General features: G+C 34.2%; 3 protein-coding genes across 3 annotated transcripts; 1 reads left to right on the forward strand and 2 right to left on the reverse strand.

Annotated features, from left to right (window-relative positions):
• The first annotated feature begins 183 nt into the window (after positions 1–183).
• LOC107014577 (shikimate O-hydroxycinnamoyltransferase) lies at positions 184–5,727 on the forward strand. Its single transcript, XM_015214542.2, has 3 exons — positions 184–341; positions 499–930; positions 4,494–5,727. Exons 2-3 carry the CDS (start codon positions 523–525, stop codon positions 5,391–5,393), a joined length of 1,308 nt encoding a protein of 435 aa, XP_015070028.1. The 5' UTR covers positions 184–341; positions 499–522; the 3' UTR covers positions 5,394–5,727.
• A 136-nt stretch (positions 5,728–5,863) lies between these two features.
• On the reverse strand, positions 5,864–6,793 carry LOC107014578. The gene has a single exon (XM_015214543.2). It carries the CDS (start codon positions 6,397–6,399, stop codon positions 6,028–6,030), a length of 372 nt encoding a protein of 123 aa, XP_015070029.1. The 5' UTR covers positions 6,400–6,793; the 3' UTR covers positions 5,864–6,027.
• Positions 6,794–9,031: 2,238 nt separating this feature from the next.
• Positions 9,032–11,256, reverse strand: LOC107014574 (heat shock 70 kDa protein 5). The gene has a single exon (XM_015214541.2). The coding sequence runs from the start codon at positions 11,149–11,151 to the stop codon at positions 9,187–9,189; it is 1,965 nt and encodes a 654-aa protein (XP_015070027.1). The 5' UTR covers positions 11,152–11,256; the 3' UTR covers positions 9,032–9,186.
• Positions 11,257–14,648: the final 3,392 nt, after the last annotated feature.

Here is a 14,648-nt window from a genome sequence, read left to right on the forward strand (position 1 = left end):
ATTTTTTCTTTTTTAGTCTGTTTCAAAAGAATAATTTTGTTCTTATTTTAACAATACTTCAATTACAACATGATTAAGGCGATAAAATTAAAAAACATTTTGGTATAATTTTAATTTAAAATCACATAATTTAAAAATCTTTTTTATTTTCTTAAATTACGTATCAAAAAAAATTTTTGGGTCGAAAATACCTAAGTAACACCTCCCAATACTATATAAGAAACTCATAATTATCATCATTTTGTGTTGATTTAGAGTATTTTCTCAACCCACTCTCAACCATATTATCACCCATAAAAAAGCTCAACAACATTATTCTGCTCCTTCTCTTTTTTCAAAAGGTAAGTAATTTTCTATTGAATTATTTTCGTTATATGATATACTTATTTAACAATTAAAGTAGGCAGCATATCACATTCATGGTGGGTAACTGAAAATGAATTAATTTGTAATTGCAATTGGCTATTTTAGAGAAATTATTGTGGTTTTCCATTTCAGGAAACATAGTTTGATTGATCAACGATGAAGATCGAGGTGAAAAATTCAACGATGGTGCAGCCGGCGACGGAGACGCCGCAACTGAGGCTGTGGAACTCTAATGTGGATTTAGTAGTGCCTAATTTCCACACGCCTAGTGTTTATTTCTATAGGCCAACGGGATCCCCAAATTTTTTTGACGGAAAAGTGCTTAAGGAGGCACTAAGCAAAGCCCTAGTGCCGTTTTATCCGATGGCTGGGAGACTGTGCAGGGATGAAGATGGCCGTATTGAGATTGATTGTAAAGGTCAAGGTGTGCTGTTTGTGGAGGCTGAGTCCGATGGTGTGGTGGATGATTTTGGCGATTTTGCGCCGACGTTGGAGCTCCGGCGACTTATTCCGGCCGTTGATTACTCACAAGGAATCGAATCTTATGCTCTCTTAGTATTGCAGGTACGTTTTTGGTTACTATTTTGTGTCCTTTCAATTTATGCTGCTATCGTTTTTTATAAAATTTCAAATATCTGAATTTAGTTAATATTTTTTAGAATATATATTTTTATGGTACAATCCTAAGAAAAATCATAGTACATATTCCATTTTATCGATATAGCAAAAATAATATACTCAATACAATTTCACATGAAGAAATTATGGAGAAACCAAACCTTTATGTTATAAAGATAAATAAGTTGTTTTTGTATAAATTCGTAACACAAATTAAGCATTTTAACACAAATATGGAAGGGAAATAAATCTATGCTAGAAATAAATGATTACTTATAATATTGATTATAGAGTTTTTAAATATTTAAATTTTAATTTTTAAATTAACTTTATTTGAATAATTACTGAAAAATAATTAATACCACCTAAATTTGGAAATATGTTTAAAATTATAAAATTTACACAACATTATATTATACTTTATATTCATTTATAATAATTTAAGATACGTAAATTATAAAATGAATAGAGCACTAAAAATCGATCTATCCGTAGCTCCGAATAACGAGCAAATTTTGTACAAAGGTCAAAACTCAAAAATAAATAGGCAAACGAATGTTTCATACGTTTGTCAACTTCGTTATTTTTATATTTAGTAAATTATTAATATTATCAATTTAGTTTAATGACAGTTCTTTACACATAAATAACATAAATATATTTAAAATTATAAAATTAATTAATATATTTTTAAATTTCATAACAATCAAAACAAAAAAGAATATATAGTGTCAGATCTGGAAGCATAGGTATCGACGATCAAATTAAATTAATAAAGGGCTCCAATTTTCTGATATTTTCCCATCGGAATGTGTAGAGATTATTGATCATTTTAATTAAATTAGAATACATTTTGGAAATAAGAAGAGTGGTTGAAAGTTGAATGTCAGGATTGACCTTAGCCTCAATTGCTGGTAGGGTCAAGGGTGCACGTTTTAAATTCCACAATATTAGTGGTGCATATTTCTCTTTTTCTAGTTTCTTTTTTTTTTCCGTAGGGCGGTTTAGTCATGTGATATAGAATCATAATACAAAATTATAAGATGAAATTGAAATTTTGTTCAAACATGTGATATGAAATTTGTGTTGTATATATTCTTATAAACATGAGAATTTCATAAGTTGTAAACTATTAAAATAACACAAATTGTTTATTCAATCTTATTAAATAAATAGAAAATATTACAAAGTTATTTGTTGTCCATTTAAGTAATTGTTTTATTTAACTTTGATTGATCAAACTTTAATTCAATAAAAAAAAATTGAACATAAATTGTAGTGTATTAGTCTTTAATATAATTCTCTCACATAGTACGAACAATCTCCTCACGTTAACTCTGCATTGCTCGATAATTTGGTCGAGAAGACGAACCAATTTTGTTACTTTGAACTATTTGTTGGTCAATATCATCTACAACTGTATTTTCATGCTTATAGACTATAAATATTTCATCATTCCTTTGGTATTCTTGCAAATAATTATGTAACATTGCACACGATATGCTTGTGTATTAATATTGTAGTGATTCATGTCTTGTTTCACTTGTGTATAATTACACATATTCAGTGCATTAATTTCGTGTTAAATCAAACATATTGGAAGTAGTGATTATCAATCATACATCACCAATGCTGTCCTTTTCTCATTAAATTGTTTTAAACTTTTTCATATGAAGTCGAAAGAGAAATTCTTTTTAATTATGAAAACCCCAAAAAAGTATTACTTCCTCTGTTCTTATTTATATTACCAAATCAATTCCTATTTTAAAGCAATAATAAATTTGATGTTGATGATAATAGTAAATTTTAAAAAGTAATGATATGATTATAAATTTCATTTACATATGAAATTAATGGTTAGTACATATAAATGTGAGGTTGTTTTAATAAAGGCATAGTACATATATTAAACCCTAAACTTGACTTCAAATTTTAACTTTGACCTTCAACTTTCATAATGCACAAATATACACTTTTACTATCTAACTTTTAAATAAATAAACACATGAGTCCTACATGACATAATACACGTAGGACATCACGTAGGACAAAAAATAACATGTAGGATGACATGTAGGACATGTGTGTCTATTTTTTCAACTTTATACAAGTTTAAGTGTTTATCTGTGCACATCTAAAGTTGAAGGACATAAATATTATTTGAAGCCAAGTTAAAGGGCACATATATGTATTATGCCTTGAATAAAATATAAACTTGTAGGTCAATATTTGCATTTAAAAAATCTCAAGTCATATTTTTGGAGAATATGAGATTTCATTATCAGAAGATGAAATCAGTATAAAATTGCATGTTTAAACGCTAATTTTATCTCATAATTTTATATCGTGATTTATGACAATAAATTTTCATGTCTTAATTAAGATGTAAGTTCATGCATCTTTCTTTTAGTTTTGTGTTGTGTCAATGTCACATTAATTGAGACTATAGTTTTGTGTTGTGTCAATGTCACATTAATTGAGACAAAAACTGATACGGAGAAAGAACATGTTCATACTCCTATTCTTCGCTCATAAAAAAAACGATAGAAGCAAAATGTGTTGACTCAAACTTCATATACTGCATCTCGTACTGGATTATGCCAACGTTTAGTTAGTTTCATATCATTTTATAATATGGTTTAATGATCCTATAATTTAATTTTGATAAACATATGAAGTGAAAAAACAATCTGCATTAAGTACTTTTGGAAGTCAAGATTGGATGAATTTATGTGGCTGTGCGTTTTCATTAGTTTCTCTTTCCCCTTCCCACCTACCCCTGCTTTCATCTGTCATTTTCTTCACACTGAGTATCCCTACCCTTCCAAGGTCGACCACATTCAAAGTCGAGGATGTACGTGCATTTATTAATTTCAAAAAAAAAATTATGTATATATATGTATCTCTTTTTTATGAAATTTGTAGAAATTAGAATATAATTAACAGTGCATCCATGAGGAGCATAGAAGTGCCTTGTGCCTCTGTACAAGCCTAAGGTACCACCCACGACAAGGTTTAAATCTAGCTAAAGCCATATTTTTGTTGTTTTTATTTTAAGTTTAGATTGGTACAACCAAAATCTTTAAATTATGGGTTCGCCTCTTCTCCCCTTCCCCTTTCTACTTAAATGGGAGAAAATATTAACGCCAAGTAGCACAACATAAAATATTATAACGTTATATCCGATATAGCTCATTTTTGCGTACAACTATCTTTTTGACACATCATGTATAATGTTTTTCTCTGGATATAATGTTTTATAATACTGTATGTTGGGCTAAGTGGCGTAATATATATGTTGGACCATATATTTTTGTATATTTATTGATAATAGAATAATATTTTCCTTGGTACAAAACATACCCCCAAGTATTACTTCATGCCTCTAATACAACTAATTTATCTTGTTTGATTGCACTTCAATTTAGCTTGTTTTCTGTTTTGACTTGGGGATTTTTTCTGTAATTTTTGTATGATCACTTGAATTGGTATATCAATCTGTTGAACAGATAACACATTTTAAATGTGGGGGAGTTTCCCTTGGAGTGGGCATGCAACATCATGCAGCAGATGGAGCTTCTGGTCTTCACTTCATCAACACATGGTCCGACATGGCTCGTGGTTTGGACCTAACTATCCCACCTTTCATTGATCGTACCCTCCTCCGTGCTCGTGATCCACCTCAGCCTCAATTCCCCCACGTCGAGTACCAGCCACCTCCCACTCTCAAGACAACAGAAGAAAATGTGCCCATTGCAGAAACTGTTCCTGAAACGAGTGTGTCAATCTTCAAACTAACCCGGGATCAAATCAATACCCTCAAAGCTAAGTCCAAAGAAGATGGAAATACTGTAAACTACAGCTCATATGAGATGTTGGCAGGGCATGTGTGGCGCTCCACTTGTATGGCACGAGGACTCACTCAGGATCAAGAAACCAAGTTGTACATAGCAACTGATGGGCGTGCTAGGCTCCGACCTTCTCTTCCACCAGGCTATTTTGGTAATGTGATATTCACTGCCACTCCTGTTGCTGTTGCTGGTGATCTCCAATCAAAGCCTATTTGGTATGCAGCCAGTAAAATCCATGATCAATTGGCTATAATGGACAATGATTACTTAAGATCAGCTCTTGATTATTTGGAATTGCAGCCTGACTTGAAGGCTCTAGTCCGCGGTGCACATACATTTAAGTGCCCGAATTTAGGAATAACTAGCTGGTCTAGGCTGCCTATCCATGATGCTGATTTTGGATGGGGTAGGCCAATATTTATGGGACCTGGTGGTATTGCTTATGAAGGGTTAAGCTTTATATTGCCAAGTCCCATCAATGATGGCAGTCAATCAGTTGCCATCTCTCTGCAAGCAGAACATATGAAACTTTTCGAGAAGTTCTTGTATGACATTTGAAAGAAGCCGCTTTCTTGTGCTGCTTTGATTGGGATTTACAATCACGGATATGTAAAAGAGACTCCCTTTTATCTTTTTTTCATTAGAGGTTGTTCTTTGTTTCTTATTTGTTTGCCTGGACATCAGTTTTATTTCTGATTCTATGATGCATTGATTATATACTCAAAGTTACACTGCTAGTGTTACATGTCTGTGAAGGACCTCAATCTTTTTCACTTCCACAAATGTGGCAAGATGTTAACTCAGAAGCTCCTAGTAGGATTGTAGTAGTAGATATCTTTTATTTGCTAATATTCCTTAGTATCTTTTTATACAATCTGGAAATATAATATTATCACTGTGCTTTGATCTGTTATTGAAAGAGTTCTTGGTTCTCATTACTTCATGTTTATGTTCAGCATACATGAACTTGATCATATTTTTGCTGAAATACACAGATTCAAACAAATAAGAAGGGAGAGGAAAACAAATGCGAAAGACGATCAGAAAGAATGATATGATTCATCATCAATCTGTTGCATGTTACACGACACAGCTGTTAAAATTGACATACAAAACAAACCAACAGAATAACACACTCATGACAGTTGAAGAAAGAAAGAAAGAAATGATTTGAGTTGTTTTTCGGAACATCTTAGGGAATGACAAAGGGCAGAACAAGGAGAAGAGGCAAGCTAGACATGACACAAATAGTAGACAAGGAGATAGAGGGCTGCTTTAGCATTACAGCTGAATTTTTATCAAGAGTACGTGGCTGACGAGCAACACTTCCACCCCCATTTGCCCCCCTTCCTCTCTGATTTTTCTCAACATCTGATATAACATCCTCAAACTTATTAGTGTCACCACTTGTGTCTGCAACAACTCTCTTACTGTTTCTTTCTAGTGCACAAGCAAGATGTTTCGAGACATGAACACCTCTCATTTTCAACGTGTGAGAAGTTTCTGACGACCTGCTTGTTACTGCTAGAGCACATAATAGGATAACTAAACACGCAACCTTCATTTTCTGTTGGAGCTAAATGTCTTTATTTGTATCACTTGTCTTTCCTTTTCTGAATAACTGTTGAGATTTGGAATAGTAGATATTAGTGATGGAGAGTATTTTTAGCTTTAGACCAAAGGCTATTGCTACTCTTGATGAGTATAGGAGGTTGTTATATAGGATCTTCTTCTAGGTGGTGTTATTTCTGCTTTGTCTCAATTTTATTCCTTCCCTTTGCCTTTAATCTCCCATTGACCCAATCCCAGTGATGGGACCAAAACAGTTCTGGTCTCAATTTAAGCATCTGGAATCTTCTTTTTTTGATGTTGTTACATTTGTTGTTCTGTTCTTCTATAGATAAGACAATTAAAAAGTATGGCACATTTGTTGTTATGTCTTGATATATGTGATTGGTGAAATGAAACATCTTGAAAGTTGATAGTGGTAGGGGAATCTATTTATATCCTAATGTGAGAATAAAGGGTTAAATTTCTATTCAAGAGAATATGATACCCTTCTCTTCTTTTTTTTCTTCTTATAACCAAAGTGTTCAAAGAGTCTAACTGAAGTTTTTTCATAGAGTAATGCAGGTAGGGCCTCATACAAAACAGACATTTGCTCTGAGGCACTCCTCTTTGTGCTAGAGGTTGTTGTCTTCTGTCATAGGCCTCTCTCCTTCATACACCTGAATGAACACACCTGGTTGATTGTCCGAGTAGATCGAAAAGAACTGTTATTTTTTTGTGGGAATGGTAGTGTTTCTTGGAATTAACACTGTCATCACACTACCATCACTTTCAATACCGAGACTGAGAGTGAGAGGTGTGATATCATGGATCAGCAAAATCCAATACTATCACTATGCTTAGTCAGTTAGTTAAAGAGCTCTTGGCTCTGATTAACTCAGCATGACAATTTGATCACATTTTTGCTGCAATACACATACAAAAAAATAAAGAACGGAAGGGGAGAGATGAAGAAAGCCTCGTATGATTCAACACAATCTCAGAAGGTTACACGATACGTTGTTCATTGATAGACATACAACTCTAGGATTAGCAAAACAAACCAACAAAATAATACACTCACTAGTCACAATATCACAATTACAGCGAGAATAGCTAAAATAAGAAAGAAAATGCTTGTTATGTTTTACAACATCTCAGGAAATGACAAAGGGCAAAACTAGGAGAAGAAGCAAGCTAGAAATGATACAAGTAGTTGACATAGAGATGGAGAGCTGCTTAAGTGTTACAGCTGAATTATGTGGTTGACGAGCCATATTTCCACCCCCATTTGATCCCTTTCCTCTCTGATTTTTCTCAACATCTGGTCTAATATTCTTGGTTGGCAACTCATACTTATTGGTGTTGTCACTTATGCCTGCAACGTCGCTCTCAGTGTTTCTTTCTGGTGCACTAACAAGATGTTTTGAGACATGGACATCTTTCTTCTTTAACATATGGGAAATTTCAGAAGCTCTGCTTGTTACTGTTAGAATGTATAACAGGATAGTGAGACAAGGAAAGAAAGCAATCTTCATTTTCCACTAAATGTCTTTACTGGTCTCACTAGTCTTCCCTTTCTGAATAGCCTGTTGGAAAAGGAGAGAACTTAAAGAGCAAAAGTAGTGAAATAGGAGATGGAGAGTGTTCAATGATGAGCTATTTACTTTTGGATCAAAGCAAGCTATGTCTACTCTTGATGATGAGTATATGAGGTTGTTATATAGGTGGTTGTTATGTTGCTTTATCTCAATTTTTGTTCCTTTCACCTTTGTGTAGAATATGGCCCAACCTGGAAATGGGACCAAAATAGTTTTTGTTTCTGGAATTTGGCATTTCGTATTCGATGGCAATGTTCTTCTCTTTTTTTTTTTAGTTTTGGTGAATTTGACTAATGTTTTTGCACACAAGGCGGCTTACATTTCTGGCAACACATAAGGATGATTTTATGCTTCTGAATCTTGAAATTTGATCATTTCTTGGCCATTGAAGCACACTAGCAAATGTATTTAATATTCTGGTTTGAGAATAAAGAGTCAAATTTCAACATTTTTCTGTCACACATTCTTCTTTCAAGAGAACAGGATGCCCTCCTTTTTCCATCCAACCGAAGTGTCTAATTGAAGTTTTCACATAGAGGCATCAAGCAGGAAGACAGGCATGTAGGTCCTCAGAAGAGATGTTCTTTTGGTGAGGTTGTTCTTCTTCATGGCTTATTCCTTGGAATTGTACCTCCGGATGTCCTATTCCCTCTAACGTTTGATCTTGTTCTTTCCGATAGCAGTCTGGTTAACACATACAGTAATGCGGTTAGCGTCAATGTTAAGGCAGACATTGATCCCCTTTAGCTCAAAGCTCACAAGAAGATGATCAATCTTTTCAATGGGCTTCTCTTCTTGACGTTGAGAAGATCTCTTCTTTGTTGAAAGAGTAAAACAATTTGAAACAAATTCAGATACCACTAGTTTTTATGTTATATCCATCAATTATACTGTGCACACATAACTCTTCATTACCTCTGGAGAACTAAGTTAGCTAAGCAGTTATAAAGCTATAGTTTTCATGTCTTTACTGGTTATTCACATTGTGGTGCACCAGCTAATCAAGGAAAATTGCAGATAAGAAGCAAGAACAGACATCACATAGCCTTAAGATGAAAAATGAAATTTATTTATTTAGAAGAACATAGGGTCTACATAGATGTAATAGTAATTACTCTCTCACACCAGAACTGAACACTCAAAGCAGTCACTAAAATAGTGTACACAGTTTATATCTCTATAGAAGTATTAACATATCATCTTTAATCAACTTCCTCAATCTTTGGCCCTGGACCATTAGATGCAGATCCTCCTTGGCCATAACCAGTTCCAGTGTCAGCATTGCCTCCCGTGGGCATGTCTCCACCAGCTCCACCTTGGTACATCTTTGAGATTATTGGATTGCACAAGGTCTCCAACTCCTTCAATTTATCCTCAAATTCATCTACTTCAGCCAATTGGTTTCCATCCAACCATTCAATTGTCTCATCCACAGCCTTCTCAATCTTCTGTTTGTCAGATGGATCCAATTTCCCTGAGAATTTCTCATCTCTCACGGTGTTCCTCATGCTGTAGGCATAGTTCTCCAATGCATTCTTCGCCTCAACCTTTTTCTTCATGGACTCATCCTCTTCCTTGTACCTCTCCGCTTCTTGAACCATCCTCTCAATGTCTTCCTTGCTTAATCTTCCTTTATCATTTGTAATTGTGATCTTGTTCTTCACACCAGCAGTCTTGTCCTCAGCCGACACGTTGAGAATGCCATTAGCATCAATGTCAAAACAGACATTGATCTGAGGCACTCCTCTTGGTGCTGGAGGGATACCCTTGAGCTCAAACTTCCCAAGAAGGTTGTTGTCTTTAGTCATAGGCCTCTCTCCTTCATACACCTGAATGAGCACACCTGGTTGATTGTCCTGGTAGGTCGAAAAGATCTGTTCTTTCTTCGTTGGAATCGTAGTGTTTCTTGGAATCAACACTGTCATCACACCACCAGCAGTTTCAAGACCAAGACTGAGAGGTGTTACGTCAAGAAGCAGCAAATCTTGAACTTTCTGGTCACCTTCTCCAGTTAAAATTGCAGCTTGAACAGCAGCACCATATGCCACAGCCTCATCAGGGTTAATACTCTTGCAAAGCTCCTTACCATTGAAAAAATCTTGCAATAGTTGCTGTACTTTTGGGATCCTAGTAGAGCCACCAACAAGAACCACATCATGAACATGACCCTTGTCAATCTTGGCATCCTTCAAACATTTCTCCACAGGTTCCATACACTTCCTGAAAAGATCCATGTTCATCTCCTCAAATCTTGCTCTGGTAATCGTAGCATAGAAATCAATTCCTTCATACAAGGAATCAATCTCAATAGTCGTCTGAGCAGTCGATGACAAAGTCCTCTTCGCCCTCTCACAGGCGGTTCTCAACCGCCTTAGAGCCCTGGGGTTGCCACTAATATCCTTCTTATGCTTCCTTTTGAACTCCTGCACAAAATGATTGACAAGCCTATTATCAAAATCTTCACCACCCAAATGTGTATCTCCTGCAGTAGCCTTAACTTCAAAAATCCCTTCTTCAATAGTCAACAATGAAACATCAAAAGTTCCACCACCAAGATCAAAGATCAACACATTCTTTTCGCCACTACTCGATGACTTCTTATCCAAACCATAAGCAATTGCAGCAGCAGTAGGCTCATTAATAATCCTCATAACATTAAGCCCAGAAATAGCCCCTGCATCTTTAGTAGCCTGTCTTTGAGAATCATTAAAATAAGCAGGAACGGTAACCACAGCATTCTTTACAGTAGTCCCCAAGAAAGCTTCCGCCACTTCCTTCATCTTCGTCAAAACCATAGACGAAATCTCCTCAGGAGAAAACTGTTTCTCTTCCCCTTTGTACTGAACCACAATCATGGGTTTTTCACCAGGACCCGGAACTACCTTAAACGGCCAATGCTTCATGTCACTCTGAACAGAAGGGTCGGAGAATCTCCGACCAATTAAACGTTTAGCATCGAAGACAGTGTTTTGAGGGTTCATCGCTACCTGATTCTTGGCTGCATCACCGATTAACCGCTCTGTATCAGTGAAAGCAACGTAGGATGGAGTAGTCCTGTTGCCTTGATCATTTGGGATTATCTCTACACGATCATTTTGCCAAACCCCAACACAACTGTAAGTCGTGCCCAGATCAATGCCAATAGCTTTTCCTTCGGATTTCGCCATTAGTAAAACTTTTCAAGAAAATAAAGCTTTTTTTTCTTCTTTTGAAGTAGAAATTGGGATATTTTGTTTGTTGTTGATTCTTTTTCTGTTGTGGTGAAGGCATGGCGATGTGAGCATTTATAGGTATTGAAAAAAGTTCTACTGGGTTCGGGAAATTGTAAGACATTGTGACGGTGAGAAGACATAGAAGGAACTTGATTGCACCAGAGAGTTCTGGAGAAGGCGGGAAGATGATCAAATGTTCTCAATCATTCTGGATTGGGTTTTGGGCTTCGACCAGCAAATGGGCCTCATGACTGGGCCTGGGGCTGATCTAAAATGTTGGAACAGAGTTTTGCATGAATTTTGGGCCTGGGCTCAATGGAACATTACCCACCCATAATGGTCCACGTCAATAAAACCAGATTAAGGTGTTAATATAGAATAACTTTCCCATATAGCAAATAAAAAAATTATATTTGTATGTTATAATTATAGTTTGTATAGTTGTATTCCATAGCAAGTTTTATGTTTGCTATGATTGTTTTGCTATACATATATACAAAAGAAGCAATTGTATATTTTATTTCGGTATACATATACAAAAGAATCAATTGTATAATTTGTATAAAGTGAGAAATAGAGTAAGACAAGAAAATTGGGTAGAGGAAGATCGTATGTGTATAATTATAAGTGTATAGGATGAAAATACATGCATTTGTATCTGTATATATAATTTTTCTCTCGCTTTATACAAACACAAACATAATGTATGCATTTGAGTTTGTAAAAAGTGAGAGAGACGAGTGAAAGTGGCGAGCGAGATTTAGGAGAGGGGAACGAAAATATATGTACATATACAATTTTCTCTCGCTTTATACAAACACAAATGCATTTTATATATTTGTATTTGTATAAAAGCGAGAGAGGCGAGTGAGACTGCCTAGCGAGAACGAGAGTGACGAGCGAGATTCACCAGGGAGAGACGCGAAATAACAACAGTTTGCGACGGGGTACAATTAAATCAAATTATGCTTATAATTTGAATTGATTGTTATTATATACAGTTTTCCCTTATATATACTCCCTCTGTCTACTGTCCCTAATTACTAGTCTACTTTTGAATTGACATACCTAAGAAACACAATTATTGGCATAGTGAGATTACCATTTACCTCTATTAATTATGAAGTGGATGAACTAAAAAACTTAAGATTTTCAAGAAGTTTTTTTTTTCAAATTAATTAATTGAAGGTATAATATGTAAAAAAAACTGTCATTTCTTGATTTGTCAAAGTGGACAAATAATTAGAGACAACTAAAAAGGGAAAAATGGACAAGCAATTAGAGACAGAGGAGTATTTTTCTCTCGTATGATTGGCTAAAAAATTTTAGAAAAAAAGAACAATATTTTAATAAAATTGTAAAGCCGGAGCCAATGCATTAATGAATTTTCATCAAATTTATAACACATTTTATTTGTTCGATTCCTAATTAAATACTTGAAATTCAATAAATTCGGTTTTTTCTATATTTAACAAAAAAAAAATGAAAAAAGTTGAGTTTAATCAACCAATAATAATAATGACAGTAATTTGAACACGTGATATATAGAGCTGTCAATATGGGCTAGCCCACCCCATCCGAGCTAACTCATACAGACTTTGACATTTAACAGGTCAGGCCGGGCTAGCCCATTTTTGACGTGGGTCATAAAATGGTCAGCCTAACCCACGAGTTCGTGGCTACGGACTTGCCGGGTCAGCCCGCTTTTAAAAAAAGTATATATTTTTATAATTATTAAATTAAATTATAAATTATAATTCAAAAATATTATCATAAATACCGGCAAGACAATATTACATGGTGTTAATATTATTACTTGTTAATCAAATCCGCAAATAAAATTATTTTTATAATATTATTAAGTTTTTTTTTAAGTAAAAGTATAAATATATAAAAAGGTTTTTTACCCCGGCCTGAATAAGCTTGTTGATTTGAGGGGCTTGAGAAATATAGGTAGGGCCGGCTCGTGGGCCAATAAGAATTAAATTAAAAAAATATAATATAATATTAAAATTTAAAATTAAAAAGAGTTCAAAACTCAAAATAATTAGGTTAATATTTCCTATAGGAAAATTGTATATAAATGCTATAAATATACTTTGATTTAATTGTATCCTATAGCAAAGTATAACTATTTTCGCCACTCTCCTTGGTGGAATCTCGCTCACCACTCTCGTTTGGTGGCAGTCTCGCTCGCTTCTATCGCTTTTTACACAAACACAAATGTAAAAAATGCGTTTGTGTTTGTATAAAGTAAGAGAAAATTGTATAAATAAATATATTTTCGTTCCCCTCTAGCAGATCTCGCTCGCCACTCTCCCTAATCTCGCTCTCCACCCTCGCCTCTCTCGCTTATACAAACAGAGACGAAATGTATAAATTGTGTTTTTGTTTGTATAAAGCGAGAGAAAATTGTATACACACATGCAAATACATATATTATCGTCCTATACACTTATAGTTATACAATAAAAATACTCCCCTGCCCAGTTTCTTTTATCTTTCTCTCTTTCTCGTTTTATACAAATTCAAATTGTATATAATTTCTCTCTTTCTCGTTTTATACAATTCGATTCAATTGTATATTCCCTGCCCAAGTCTCTTTTTGCCTTTCTCTCTTTCTCATTTAATACAAATTCAAATTGTATATAATCGTCCTACACACTTATAGTTATACAATACAAATATTTCTCTGCCCAAGTCTCTTTTGCCTTTCTCTCTTTCTCGTTTTATACAAATTCAAATTGTATATAATTTCTCTCTTTCTCGTTTTATACAATTCGCTTCAATTGTATATGTATAGCAAATTATACATATATATGTTTGCTATGGAGCGCAATTATGCAAACTTTGTTATTGCATACAAATATGAATTTTGTGTTTGCTGTATGTGAAAGTTGTCATTTCTTAAATGGGCTCCAAAAATCTTAGTCCACCCCTATTAAATGCCGGATTCGGGCCTAGCCCATATTGACGGCTCTAGTGATATGATATAGTCTGAGTTTCTTCATGAGCTTCTTATTTTTATATAAATTCTAATAAATTAATCAAGTTCAAAATTTAATTCAGATAGGAATTCAAAAGATAATAACTAGATATTTTTATCATTCACAAAAAATGAATTTGAATTAACCTAAAATTCTAAAATGAAAAAGTGCTAGTTTATTCATTTCAACTTTCAAGATCTAATTGATATCATATTTGATTCATCATCGTTTACTCCAATCATATGTAAGACAAGGCATGTGTGTATTAATTTGCTTGACCTTCCTTTTCAATTAATGAACGAATATTTCTCTACCGCAGCATATTTTTATGGCAATGTAAAGTTTCATTATATTCATATTCTCATAGTCCCTTCTTGTCCATAAATACAATTTGGATGCCTATAATCACAAAATAGTAAAGTTGAAATTACTCTCTCTTTTTTTTTAAATAGATACTTTCATGGG

The sequence above is a fragment of the Solanum pennellii genome, chromosome 3, assembly GCF_001406875.1.
Source record: "Solanum pennellii chromosome 3, SPENNV200".
NCBI lineage: Eukaryota > Viridiplantae > Streptophyta > Magnoliopsida > Solanales > Solanaceae > Solanum > Solanum pennellii.

Excerpts from the sequence above, each read along its gene's own strand:
- LOC107014578 (XM_015214543.2), bottom strand. The coding sequence starts at position 6,399 with ATGAAGGTTGCGTGTTTAGTTATCCTATTATGTGCTCTAGCAGTAACA.
- LOC107014574 (XM_015214541.2), bottom strand. The coding sequence starts at position 11,151 with ATGGCGAAATCCGAAGGAAAAGCTATTGGCATTGATCTGGGCACGACT.
- LOC107014577 (XM_015214542.2), top strand. The coding sequence starts at position 523 with ATGAAGATCGAGGTGAAAAATTCAACGATGGTGCAGCCGGCGACGGAG. Across the intron at positions 931-4,493 it reads ATGCTCTCTTAGTATTGCAG|ATAACACATTTTAAATGTGG; the intron begins GTACGTTTTTGG and ends TCTGTTGAACAG.